This window comes from Rhinolophus sinicus, chromosome 13, assembly GCF_057876585.1.
Source record: "Rhinolophus sinicus isolate RSI-liver-muscle chromosome 13, RSI-T2T, whole genome shotgun sequence".
NCBI classification, from domain to species: domain Eukaryota; kingdom Metazoa; phylum Chordata; class Mammalia; order Chiroptera; family Rhinolophidae; genus Rhinolophus; species Rhinolophus sinicus.
Genome location: NC_142513.1, coordinates 34,324,728 through 34,338,992, shown reverse-complemented (window position 1 = coordinate 34,338,992; position 14,265 = coordinate 34,324,728). Strand labels below are relative to the sequence as shown.

Sequence of the window (14,265 nt, the reverse complement as noted above, 5' to 3'; positions counted from 1 at the left end):
CCACATGTGGCCAGAGATTACCACAGGGAATGGGCAGCTGAGAGAGAGAAGAAAAGGCCCTAATATCCTCGGCCCTCCCTGACCTCCTCTCCCTCTCTCTTTCATTGGAGGCATTTCGACCTCCGGGGCTCTGCGTTTGTCTTTTCCTCTGCCTATAAGGCTTCCTTCCCTCTCCCCTCTCAGCTTGGCTAATTCCTCATCAAGTCTTCTGCCTGAGCGGCCTTCCCTGCCCAGTGCAGTCATTATACCACTTCACTTTATTATCTCATCTTACTTCTTTAGCTGGAATTGCACTTTTTGTTCACTGTCTCGCTTCCCACAAGAATGAAAGCCCATGAGGGAAGCGGTCTTTCTTTGCCTTGGACAAACTCAAGCACTATTTGCTGAATGAATGAATGAACGAATGAATAGCACCTTACAAATCTCCGACCCCGGCCCTTCAGTGATTACAGTAGCCCAGACAGGTAAGGCGCTGCTCAAGGTCACACCGCGAGGAGAGGTCGATCGGGGACTGACCAGAGCTCCCGGACCCGAAGCCGAGGCTCGGCGCCGCCCGGCCCCTCCTGACCCGCAAACTCACCTCGTCCTTCAGGTAGTCAAACTTCATAGTCTCGGGCTGCCGCGCCGCCCAGTTCTTCTGTTTCCTCTTCAAATCCCGGTCGAAGATATTTAGGGCTCTGGGCGAGGTGCTGCCCGGAGGAGAGACGCCAGAGGTGGCCTTTCTGAGACCAATGTTCTTCCCGGGAACCCCCGCAGTCGGAGGTCGCCTGCACAGGAGGCAGAGCTGCATCACCCGCTGCATCTCTCTGGATGACGCCAGTTGCAGGCGCTCTTGTCAAGCGCATGCGCCACCGCGGCTTCGGCGATTACTCTAGGGCTCTTCGCAGACGAAAAGTGAAGTAGTTTGGCCCAGTTCGCGTGCCGTTACGGCGGAGCGTCACGCAGAGGATTGTGGGTGTGGGTCCCACGTGAGTCTCGGAGAGGGATTCGAGGAGGTGAGTGGAATTGGGGTTGGGCAGTGTAGCGCGCGTAACTTGTGTCTGACAGGGTCTCCTTCGGCTTCGTATGGGCTGCGCCCTCCCTCCTTGCCTTTCCGGCCTCATTTTTTAGATTCCTTGGTCCTCCTAAGGGTCCTGTAGAGGGACCTCAGCCCTGTAGCAGCGGCGAAATAGATGTTTGGGAGTTGGGAAGATCTTGTTCTAGGGCCACCCTGGTGTTCCCCGTGTTAGAGAGTGGGTATAAGGGGAGAGTGGACTACGGAGATGAGGGCGGGCGTCGGAGGGAGATCAGGTCACCCTCTCCTCTGTATATCGGACGTTTGTCGAGTGCTCTCGTTCTAAACATTTACATCATGCATTACCTCTGACAGTTGGATGAAATGGTACCTACCTCGTAAGGGTGTTCGGAGGCTTAAATGCGTTAATACATCAAAAGTTCATACTAGTAAGAGCTCGCCATTATTAAAACTGTTTTTAAGTGTGTAAATGGATTATTGAAACCTTTGATTTTTCTTTCTGTATAAAAAGTTGTTTTCAATTTTAGGGGAAGAAAGAACAGCTTTATTGGCAAGCCTTACTTTTGAAACAACACCACTACCCCGTTTGATTAGTTGATTTTTGCTCGTAATAATCAGTGACTGTTGTTTTGGCTCTTTGCAAAAATCAAATCTAGAGATAGTAAGCCATTAGTAACTACTTTCAGAAAACAATACTAATTATATACACACCTATATTCCAATATATGTTAGGGAGAATCAGCCCATTTGGGTCTTGGTCACTTCTAAAACAAGAAGTGATATTTATTAACTAGAGTAAGACTTGACCTCGTTCTTAAAGGATGGTCAGATCTAAAGAGAACTTTGTGAACTAAACCTGACTGGAGTTTGGTCTGTTTAGTTATGAGACTAGCCTTGTGGGACTAAAGGCTGTGTGAAGTGGCATGAGGTAAGTATTAACAGAATGGGACCAAAATGTGAAGGAAAAAATGAGACCAGCTGAGGCTTGGGTATGTTTTAATTACATTAGCTTTTAATTTGTAACACAGACAGGTATAGAAATATAAATATAGAAATTCTAATTGCGTGCAATTGGCTAGTAAGCATTTGCCATGGAATTCTGCTTGCTTTTGCCTTAAATTTATTTCTTCAAATGCACTGTAATTGAAATGATAGTTTTTGGTTTTCTGCATGCGATTCAGAATAAGTTTCTAAATGAAACTAGACTTATTGCCTTTATTTGCATTTAACTTAAACTATATTATGAATTAATATTTTCCCCCAAAGCATCTAATTTAATTGTATTACTAACTCCTCATTATTGTAACATTTGTTTTCTTTTAGTATTTCATTTCTTCAAGCATTTGTCCAGAGATTTAAAAATGGCATCCAAACAAGAAATAATGAGTGACCTGCGGTTTAGGCGGGTTACAAAAGACCCGAGATTTTGGGAAATGCCAGAAAAGGATCGAAAAGTCAAAATTGACAAGAGATTTCGAGGAATGTTTCATGACAAAAAGTTCAAGTTGAATTATGCTGTGGATAAAAGAGGACGTCCCATCAACCACAGCACTACAGAGGACTTGAAACGTTTTTATGACCTTTCAGATTCTGATTCAGATCTCTCTGATGAAAATAACAAAGTATTAAACCAAAAGAAACTGAAGAAGAAAAAACCCCAAACTAAAAATGAAATCGAATCAAAAAATCTAGTTGAGAAAAAGAAAGAAACCAAGAAAATTAACCAAAAGGATTCTGGAAATAAAAATGATTTAGATAGCTCTAACACAATTCAGAAAACGAAAAACTCATGCAAATCTAAGAAGGTAGATTCAAAAATAAGTCCCAAGGAAGATAATGAAAAATTTACACCAGAAAGTACAAAAGGTAAAAAAGAAATTGCTCAACATAATACAGACTTGCGTTCCAAAGGAAGACTAAGGACAGTAGACTCAGGTACTTCCAAAATTGTGAAATCTCCCAAGGTCAAGAATTCTGAGACAAGAAGAGAAATACAATCAGGTTCGTTGGAAAAAATTAAGGATTTTTTGGTATTACATTTTTATTCTGATCTTTTTAAAAAGTAAGCCTATGTAGTAAGTATTTTCATAGTATAATGGGAATTGTCAAATGCTTATTTGGAAGTATAAAGGTACGAAAGAAAAAATACTATATAATCATTATTAATTTTTGATTTGGTGCTATTACATAACGGCTAGAAGAGAGAAGAAAATTTGAGTCATGAAGCTAAACCGTGAATTTGATTGGTGGGCCCTAGTGAGAGCTGTATTCTCTCATTGGATAAAGTGTTATATGTTTTTAGCAAGTGATAAGAGTCGTATCTGAAGAAAGTAGAGTTGGGTACTCACTCATGCCTTCATTCAACTACTTTAATGACTAATATTTGGCGGGTAGAACAGAATATGAGTAAGACATGGTTCCCCTTTCAGAGCTACTGCTACCTTATATAATGTCTGTACATATTAGAAGAAAGTATGCCCTTCTGGACACACAGAACTCACAGTTTGGTGAGGGACACCACCTTTGAGTGAAGCCACAGGTTCTTTTTTCCTGGGCAAATATGGGTTCCCTGCAGAGTGCATAGCTTGGTGAATGGAAGTGGGCCTTGATTTCAGCCTTTCTAGCCTTAGCTATGCAGTGGCCCTGGTTGAAAGCAGCGTTGTACAATAGAAATATATAATTTTGAATTTCCTAGTAAACGTTAAATAGTAAAAAGAAACAGGTGAAATTAATGTTATTAATATATTTTATTTAATCCAATGTATCCAAAAATATTTTAGTGTGTAATAGATATAAAAAATTTAATGGGATATTCTACATTTTATTTCATACTAATCTCAAGTTGGATGAGCCACATTTCAAGTGTTTAGTTGCCACATGGTTGCTGGCTACCATATTGGACAGCACAGATCTAAAGTGGAAGAAATTAGAACTATAATAAATAGAATAATTTTAAGTACGAAAGATGTTCAGCAGAGGAATAACAGAATTTGGAGGAAGAGATCACTCAAGTTACAGTAATCAAAGAAAAATTCATAGATGAAGGGTTATTTGGGTGGGGGTTTTGAAAAATTAAATGTGGAGATAAAAATTTGTAGACTATGCTAATGGAAAGAACTTTGTGAGCAGAGATATAGTTGGACATATTCAGAAGAGATCACTATTCTCATTTGATTAGATAATAAGGTCTGTAATGTGGTGAGTGGATAATATAGCTAGAAATGACTGTTTGGAACATAAATAAGAATCATCTGATTCTAGTTCATATTTATTTACATGTTTACTAAGCTTATTAAAATTTTGAGTCTCATCTGGCAGCATGAAATTTTGAGTTTAGGTGTTGCTGACAGTGATGTTGTAACTGAAAATTGGTATGTTCAGATGAGTCAGTCAGACAAAGGCTGATTGTGATTACAGGACCCAAGGAAGGTAGGCATCAGGAAAAGGCAGAGAGAAGTCCTTATAGGCTGAGATCACATTGGGAAGGCAGGAAGTGGACAGAATTCTCTCTAACTGGGATTAAGAGATCAGGAGTGGGATCCCATTCCATTTGTAGTGGAACCAGGCAGCAAACTGAGTTATAAGGAAAATGTATAGGAGTCTGGTTACTGAAATTGGAGAATGAGGTCAAATGGAAACAGCAGCAAGGTTGGTTTGATGCTGAGTTTGTGAGATAAATTAGTCTAGCATCCTTTAAATTTCACTAGATTTAGGGCAGTGGATTAATATAATATATCCATATAATCTTTGGATTGATTTTACAGAATCTTTTTACATATCCTTAAGTTTCTCAATAACCATGAGAAATTAGGATATATTAGTCAGGAAATAGGTTAAGATGATTTTAGGATACACTGGGCTTGGCCTGCAACTCAAGTCTTTGAGTCTTCCTCCTCCACATGTTGCTTGCTGTAGTTTACATTGGTTCCACAGTCTAGAAAAGGCATTATCTGTAAGCAGGGATTAAGTGTGTCCATGTATGACCATCTTTTGTTTGTTATTCATTCATCAGTTATCATTCCAGCAACTACTGTGTGCCACGGATTTTATTAAGAGCTATTGTAAAGATGATGTGAGGAGTTGCCATTTCGTATTATGTGTCATTTAAAAATGTTGATGTCCAGCACTTGCACTGCTAACAATTTAAGTAAATAATTTGACATCTGTGCAAAGAATGTGCATTGCCCCATTGTTTTTAAATTTATAAAAATGGTAACATTAATCATTAGGGGATTGATTAAGTTATGGTATATCCAAACATGACTATGATATATGCAGTTTTAAAAATAGCTTACAAAACAGCATTAATGGTATTATGACCAGCTACTTAAAGATAAATTAGTGGATATATGATAGAAAACAAACTTAAGGTGTTATATACCAAAATAACTATCCAGTTATCTCTGAATGAAAAATTGCTCAACATAATGAAAGACACAATGTCCATTTATGACTAAAACAATAAATAGGTATAGAAGGATACCTATTAGTATCATAATTAACGGAGTCATCATTTCTTTCTTTATATTTTCAAAATTATTTTGCAATGAGCATTCATTACTTTTATAATTAGGTAGAGGGTGATAAAGTGTTTTGTTTCGTTTTTTTTAAGTAGCTGTACAAGTAGCAGTGTTTGTGATCACTGCTAGAGCATTATCTAGCATAAGGCTTTGAATATGGTGGGCACTGAGCAAAGATTGAATAAATACTCTGAATGTACTTGATATTGTAAAAAATATTAAAATATTAGATCTCTTTAAATCTCCCATGTATCACACCCAAGGTGTGATACGTGTACCATGTCGTATGTGAAAAGATACCAGGTGAAACGATACTCAAAACTTTTTTTCATGTTAATAGTTATGTATTTATTCTAACATCTTGGGAAAAAATGTAACCACCGCATCCCATCTGTGATTTCAAGGATATATTTTTTTTTTAATTAAAGTTTATTGGGGTGACAATTGTTAGTAAAGTTACATAGATTTCAGGTGTACAATTCTGTAATACATTATCTATATATCACATTGTGCGTTCAGCACCCAAAGTCATTTCTCTTTCTATCACCATATATTTGATTCCCTTTACCCTCATCTACCACCCTCCTCCCCCATTAGCGTCTGGAAACCACTAAACTATTGTCTGTGTCTATGAGTTTTTGTTTCTTCATTTGTTTGTCTTGTTCTTTTGTTGTTTTCAGATTTATATACCACATATCAGTGAAATCATATGGTTCTCTACTTTTTCTGTCTTATTTTGCTTAGCATTATGATCTCAAGATCCATCCATGTGGTCGCAAATGGTACTATTTCATCGTTTCTTATGGCAGAATAGTATTCCATTGTATATATATACCACAACTGCTTTTCTAGTCATCTATCGAAGGACACTAGTTGTTTCCATGCTTTAGCCACCGTAAGTAAAGCAACAGTGAACATTGGAGCACATATGTCTTTATGGATAAATGTTTTCAGATTTTTTTTGGGTAGATACCCAGGAGAGGGATTACTGGGTCATATGGTAATTCTACTCTTAATTTTTTGAGGAACCTCCACACTACCTTCCATAGCGGCTGCACCAATCTGCATTCCCACCAACAGTGTATGAGGGTTCCTTTTTCTCCACAGCCTCTCAAGCACTTGTTACTATGTGTCTTGGTGACGATAGCCATTTTAACTGGTGTGAGGTGGTATTTCATTGTGGTTTTTATTTGCATTTCTCTGATGACTAGTGATGCTGAGCAGTTTTTCATGTGTCTATTGGCCATTTGTATGCCCTCTTTGGAGAAATGTCTCTTCAGGTCCTCTGCCCATTTTTTATTTGGATTGTTTGTTTTTTTGTTCTTGAGTTGTATGAGTTCCTTATATATTTTGGATATTAGCCCCTTATCGGAGGCGTGTTTGTAAAAATCTTCTCCGATTTTGTTGGTTGCCTCTTTATTTTGTCAATGCTTTCTTTTGCTATGCAGAAGGTTTTTAGTTTGATATAGTCCCATTCATTTATTTTAGCTTTTACTTCCCTTGCCTTTGGAATCAAATTCATGAAATGCTCTTTGAACCCAAGGTCCATAAGTTTAGTACCTATGTTTTCTTCTATGCAGTTTATTTTTTCAGGTCTTATGTTTAGGTCTTCGATCCATTTTGAGTTAATTTTGGTACATGGTAACAGATAGCAGTCTAGTTTCATTCTTCTGCACATGGCTTTCCAATTCTCCCAGCACCATTTATTGAAGAGGCTGTCTTTTCTTCATTGTATGTTTTGGCTTCTTTGTCAAAAATTATCTGTCCATATTTATGTGGGTTTATTTCTGGGTTCTCAATTCTATTCCATTGGTCTATGTGTCTGTTTTTCTGCCAATACCATATTGTTTTGATTATTGTTGCCCTGTAGTACAAGCTAAAGTCAGGGAATGTGATACCTTCAGCATTGTTTTGTTTTTTTTCCTTAGGATTGCTTTGTCTATTCGGGCTCTTTTGTGATCCATACAAATCTGATGATTTTTTTGTTCTATTTCTTTAAAAAATGTCATTGGGATTTTGATAGGGATTGCATTAAATGTGTATATTGCTTTGGGTAATATGGTCATTTTAACAATGTTGATTATTCCAATCCATGAACATGGAATGTCTTTCCATTTCTTTGTGTCTTCAATTTCTTTTAAAAATGTCCCATAGTTTTCAGTATATAGATCTTTCACATCCTTGGTTAAGTTTATTCCTAGGTATTTTATTCTTTTTGTTGCAGTTGAAAAAGGAATTGTTTTTTTAAATTAATTTTTCTGAGATTTCATTGTTAATATATAGGAATGCAATGGACTTTTGTACGTTGATTTTGTAGCTGGCAACTTTACTGTATTCGTTGATTGTTTCTAATAGCTTTTTGGTGGAGTCTTTAGGGTTTTCTATATATAGCATCATGTCATCTGCAAAGAGTGACAATTTAACTTCTTCATTCCCAATTTGGATGCCTTTTATTCCTTTCGCTTGCCTGATTGCTGTAGCAAGGACTTCCAACATTATGTTGAAAAGCAGAGGTGATAGGGGACAGCCCCATCGTCTTCCTGAACATAGAGCAAGGGGCTTCAGTTTTTCTCCGTTAATTATGATACTGTTTTCCTTCTATACCTATTTATTGTTTTAATCACAAATGGATGTTGTATCTTGTCAAACGCGTTTTTGCATCTATTTATATAATCATGATTTTTGTCCTTTATTTTGTTTATGTGGTGTATCACATTGATAGACTTGTGTATATTGGATATTATTAGAACAAAGCTAATTTTTAAATTTTAATTTAAAATTCAATTTAATGAAAAACATCAGTGATATGCAAAAATCATGAAAATAGTATGATAATGACTAATGCTTGAGAAATATTGCAGTAGTAGGTACAACTAGGTCCCCAAGGTGTTATTTCTGAGCATGTTGCTTTAAAGTAAATTCTGATGGTTATAGTAACATTCTTTCACTATAGTGGTGGTGTTTTTCTGATCCTATTATAGAACTTAGCATGATCCCTTTTTTTTTTTTTTTTTTTTGGCTTTTTCATATCTACTAGCTAGTTATTTTTCTATTCCTCCCCCCTCTTGTGGTACTAAAATGAAAGCCCATTTCCTACTTTTCCTCCTAAAAAAATCCTTCCCATTTAGTTTCAGGTCAAATGACATCTTTATGAAGTTTTACTTATTATAAATTCCTCTCTGCAGGCAAATTGAGATGTTTCTTTCTCTGTGGTGCTTTAGAACATAGCTTTATAAATAAGTAAACAGTTTCTTTTTGTTTATGAACCCATCATCTCCCTTTTCCCTTCCCCAGCTAAATGATTTGTACATAGTAGATACTTAAATAAATATTTGGTCAATGAATGACTATTATAAGATTATAGGACCAAGAGAAAAACTAAGTTCCAATTTCATTCCTGGTCTTAAACTAAATTTCAACTTAAAGATAAATAAAACATACAAGATAAGATCTATCTACAAACACACACACACACACACAGAGTAGATAGAAGCACGTGATTGTTTTTGAATTAGAAAATGAGCCCTTTCAGAGTTGTGAGGACTTAAAATGTCCAATTTAAGTGACAATAGTCTTTCACTCTTCGTATATTGCTAACCATAAATGAGTTACAAAATTCAAGATTTAGCAGAAAAGTTATTATTTTGCTCTCTTCATAGATGATGTTTTTCACATCACAACTTCTATTATCACTACATATGAACAAGTCAAAAATTTTCTGTCCATCCCAGACGTCTCTAAACTATTGACTCTACAGCCAATGGCCTTCTAGCTATGTCTCCTATGACTCAAAGGTACTTCAAATTCAACATATCCAAAACTGAGCTCAAGATCTACTACCAAACAAACTGGTTCTCTTCCCACATTGCTTTTTTTTTTTTTTTTTCTATCTATCCAGCTAGCTCTGCAAACCAAGAAGCTAGTACTCACTTTGACAGTTCCAAAGCCCCATACCAAGCCCATCACTAGTACCATTGGTTTTACCTCCTGACTCTGAAACTCAGAAGTGACTGCATTCATCTCTCTACATCTCTACTGCCACCAACTTAGTACTATCCTTCTAATTCTCTGTTCACATCCACTCTTGACTCACTCCAGTCAGTTTTCTAGAGCATGGTCAAGGTGATCTCCTCAAAATGCAATTCTGATGATGTCTTTCCTTCTGAAAACAGCAGTGGCTTTTCGTTACTTTTACGACAAAGTCCAAACTTTCTACGTGGTTTTTAGATAGTGTAATTTTTTTAGTTTAATTTCTTACTTGACTCTTTGCTATCTGTAATCTAGGCTTTTTTTTCCAGCTTTTTTCTATTAGTCAATCTTTCCATATGCTTTTCTTGCTGTTTGGAACATTTCCTTAATCTATATTTGTCTAACCTTGACTACTTAATTCCTCTTCATCCTTCAAATAGCAACTCAGTTATCACTCACTTAGAGACCCCTATTACGTGTTCTCATAGCATCATATAACATTCCTTGGCTGGTTGTAGTTGTAGTTACACTTTTTTTATATGCATTGGTTTGATTTTACCGGTATCTGTCCATCTGTCCTCTTTACTAGACTGGAAGTTCATTGAGGACATTGATTGCTTTTCTTTTGCCAATGATTGTATGTATATTGAACACCTAGCACATAAAGGTACTCCATAAATATTGAATTAATGTATGAATCTACTGATATGACTTGGGTGTATATATTAAGATTTCTGTTAATTAACTTGGCGAGGTATGAATTTTACTGAATTTATATTTTCCTTTAGTCTGTTTCATAGAAATTATATTTTTACTGTATTCGAGGTCAAAATAACTTGGATTCAATGTTTATATTTTCTTAATTTCTCCCTCTAACTTTTTTGCAGTGGTTCCACTCATAAACGCAAAAGGGAGTGATGGTTATGAAAACTCAATTAGTGGTGAAATGTTTGATAAAGATGCTCTGGAGGAAGATTTAGAAAGTGCTAGTGAAATTGGTGATGAAGAATCTGAAGATGGAATTGCAGGCATTAGTAGAGCTTCAGCTGATAATGATGACGATGATGAGGATGATGAAAATGAAAATGATGAGGAGGATGAATATGACTATAGTGAAGATAGTGATGAAAGTGACAGTGGACCTGATCTTGCAAGAGGCAAAGGGAATATAGAAACTAGTTCTGAAGATGAAGAAGATATGGTAGATCTACTTCCAGAGGAATCCGGTTTTGAGCATGCTTGGAGAGAACTAGATAAAGATGCTCCTCGAGGTGATGAGGTATACTTTTGAATAAATAAGATCATTTGTGAAGAACACAGTACAAGTAGCTTTTATGGATGATAGAACTGATGTTGATAAATTGAGAGAAGCTTTATTGGTAAATGATACTCTTGATGATTGTGATTAAAACTTTTTCATATGGAATAGATCTATATAAATTAGATGTCTGTTCAAGCAGATAAGGAAGAAGTTCTACATAAATAATTAAAAGTCACATAAAATTTTTAGAAAATATCTTGATTTCAGATTCTGTTGTACGTGTTAAAAATGATACAGGGTACCTACCACATTCAACTTCCTTGTTCATGCATGGGTGGCAAAATAGCTTGACAAAATCAGCTCATCATCATGTTTTGATTCAAGAGAGAACGAAGAGAAAGTACTCATCTGTTGACAGATTTACTGTTGTATGACTAATCACAAGTTCTTCTTTACATGTTGAAACGCCTTAGATAAATATGGGTGATTTTCAGAATTTGGGAGAAAGAAGGCATTACATTTTTTGTGTCTTTGTTGTGCAGGCATTGGGAATGACATAGATTATATAATATAATTTTTCTCATTTCTTAGATTACACGTCGATTAGCAGTTTGCAACATGGACTGGGATAGATTAAAGGCAAAAGATTTGCTGGCTCTGTTCAATTCATTTAAACCTAAAGGAGGTGTTGTATTTTCTGTAAAGGTAAGAATTGGTTTTATTTTGAAGTAAATATTTGTAAGTGTTTTATGTTCATTCTCATTTTTTTTTAAGTGGTAGCTTTTCTTTTAAGGAAAATAATTTGTCTGGAAATTGATAATACAGTTAGGCATGAAACTGATATAATAGGTATAAAACTTGAAGATGTAAAATTATTATTTTTGATGGGTTATATGATTGTGTATAATTTAATAACACAAATAAATCAATTGAGAACTTATTATAATTCAAGCTCAGTAAAAGGATAGAGTATAAGATAAATGTTTAAGAAATAAATTACATTCTTTATTACCAATATTGACCAATTAAGAAAAAAATCCTATTTTTATTAGCATCAGAAACATATAAAGTTCTTGGGAATTACCTTAAATTCATGACCTATATGAAGTAAACTGTAACTTTTGATAAATTTAGAAAACTTAAATTTCAAGTTGCCATATTTCTAGAGAACCAGCATAGCAATGACAAATCCAGGCTTTGTAATAAGACAGACCTGCGTTCAAATCTTGATTCTAATATATGCTATGTGATCGTGGGCATTTTATTAATCTCTCAAATGTGTTTTCTGATCTGACTAGTGGAGGTACTTCCTAGTGTAGTTGTAAGGATTAAATGGAAAGGGTCTCACATTGAGTAGTACAGTGCCTGAAACAACTCTAAATTATGTTTAAATATTTAATGATGTCAGTTCTACAGTTTTAGTGTAGTTTCAATCGAAATCTCAGTTCAAGTGAAAGTTTAAAAAAAAAAGGATACCAGTAATCATCTAAAAGAATAAACAAGTGAGGATGATCAATAAATTTTGAGAAATCATACCAGTATAAAAGGATTTACCCTACCAGTTATTAGTATATCTAAACATTTTATAATGCAACAAGAGTTAGCAGGTTTGGGTGAAATAGGGTAACAAATTCATGGAATGGAATAGGTAAAAAAGAAGAGCTTATATGATGATTTAAATCATTGCATTGGGACAATGGACAAGTCTTTGTATAGAGAACTTAGTTCAGGTCCTCCTTTATAAGTGTCCAAAATAAACTTCAGATGAAGAAAAGAAAAAGTTGCAAATCAAACCACAGAAACAGAATAAAATAGAATTGTGTTTTTGTTAAATCTTGTGTTTCAGGAGATTGGTGGTAGGAATTTCTAGACTTAGAAAAGAAAAAAAAACCAAAAAAAAAGAATCAACAGATCTGATTACATATATGTTTAAAAATTCTACATCAATACCTGTTGTGTGCAATTCAAAGTAGGAAGAAAAACACAGATCCCCTACTTGATAAATTGCGCATTTCATACAATTAAAAAACAATGTGCATTAGTTAAATGTATATTATGAGCTCTAGTGTCAAAACAATGCAAATTATTCGATTATCTTTCTTGACTCAAAAATAGCCAAGACATAAAAATAACAAATACTGGTAAGGATGAATCCTTTTTCTACCAAGACTATGTCTAATCTGTGTGATCAGATGTAATAGGATTGTCATCAGTTCCATTCTATTAAAAAGGAATGTCTTTACTTTTTTAAAAAATTTATTGGGGTGACGTTGGTTAGTAAAATTATAAAGTTTCAAGTATACAATTATTCTATTAGGTTGGTGCAAAAGTTATTGCAGTTTTTGCAATTATTTTTAACCTTTTAAACTGCAATTACTTTTGCACCAAACTCATACAATACATCCTCTATATATTTCATGTGTGTTCACCATGCAAAGTCAATTCTCTTTCCATCATTATATATGCGACCCACTTTACCCTCTTCTGCCATCCCCCTTACTGTCTGGTAACCACTAAACTGTTGTGTGTGTCTATGAGTGTTTGTTTTGCTCATTTATTGCTTTCAGCTTTATATCCCACATATGAGTGAAATCATATGGTTCTCGACTTTTTCAGTCTGATTTATTTCGCTTAGTGTGATAATCTCAAGATCCATCCATGTTGTAGCAAATGGGAGTATTTCATCTTTTCTTATGTCTGAGTAATATTCTATTGTGTATTATGTACCACATCTTTACCCAGTCATCTATGGAAGGACACTTCAGTTGTTTCCATGTCTTGGCCACCATGAATAATGCTGCAGTGAACATCGGAGCACAAACATCTTTAGGATAAATGCTTTCAGATTTTTTGGGTAGAGACTCAGAAGAGGGATTGATGGGTCATATGGTGATTCTATTAATTTTTTGAGGACCCTCCATAATGTTTCCCATAGTCGCTGTAACAGTTTACATTCCCACTAGCATTACATGAGGGTTCCTTTTCCTTCACAGCCTCTCCAACATATATCTGGTGGCTGTTTGTATGTCTTCTGGGGAGAAGTGTCTGTTCCAGTCCTCAGTCCATTTTTTAATTGGATTGTTTACTTTTTGGTGTTGAGTTGTATGAGTTCTTTATATGTTTTGGGTATTAGCCGCTTATCGGAGGTGCTTTTTGGAAACATTTCCTCCCTTGAGTTGGTTGTCTTTTTGTTAATAGTTTCATTTGCTGTGCAGAAGCTTTTAATTTGACTCCATTTATTTTTGCTTTTACTTTAAAAGGATTGTCCTTAAAAGAAGTATTGTATTGAATAAATGATAAGATGTAGAGATAAGTTGGTATTACAAAATGGCTTTTGTTCATTACTTATGTTTTATATATTTCTTTAGTAGTTTTTGTGTTAATCCAGTCATTTTTAGTGTTTACTTTGAGTTCCTTGAGTTTAGAATCTTATTTTGCTTTTCTTAATTATTCCTTTGGATCCGGAACCATCTTGTCTGAGTTGATGTTTGGAGGACATA

General features: G+C 35.4%; 2 protein-coding genes across 8 annotated transcripts in view; one reads left to right on the top strand and one right to left on the bottom strand.

Annotated features, from left to right (window-relative positions):
- Positions 1-802, bottom strand: part of NDUFAF5 (NADH:ubiquinone oxidoreductase complex assembly factor 5) — a 35,096-nt gene extending 34,294 nt beyond the window's left edge. For 3 of the 5 annotated variants that reach the window (XM_074317995.2, XM_074317994.2, XM_088789268.1), the window contains exon 1: positions 581-675. Coding sequence is in view for 2 of the 5 variants with exons in the window: in XM_019752047.3 (XP_019607606.2) it covers positions 581-802 (222 nt within the window). In the remaining 3 variants the exon portion in view is untranslated. Of the gene's footprint in view, positions 1-580 lie in introns of all 5 variants that reach the window. The other 2 variants (XM_019752047.3, XM_019752049.3) reach the window with 1 other exon arrangement.
- A 70-nt stretch (positions 803-872) lies between these two features.
- The window catches only part of ESF1 (ESF1 nucleolar pre-rRNA processing protein), a 68,292-nt gene continuing 54,899 nt past the window's right edge, over positions 873-14,265 (top strand). Inside the window, exons 1-4 of one of the 3 annotated variants that reach the window (XM_019752046.3) lie at positions 873-995; positions 2,339-3,016; positions 10,392-10,783; positions 11,357-11,470. In XM_019752046.3, coding sequence (XP_019607605.3) covers positions 2,377-3,016; positions 10,392-10,783; positions 11,357-11,470 — 1,146 coding nt within the window. In that variant the 5' untranslated portion in view covers positions 873-995; positions 2,339-2,376. Of the gene's footprint in view, positions 1,444-1,471; positions 1,944-2,338; positions 3,017-10,391; positions 10,784-11,356; positions 11,471-14,265 lie in introns of those variants that run through there. The other 2 variants (XM_019752045.3, XM_074317992.2) reach the window with 2 other exon arrangements.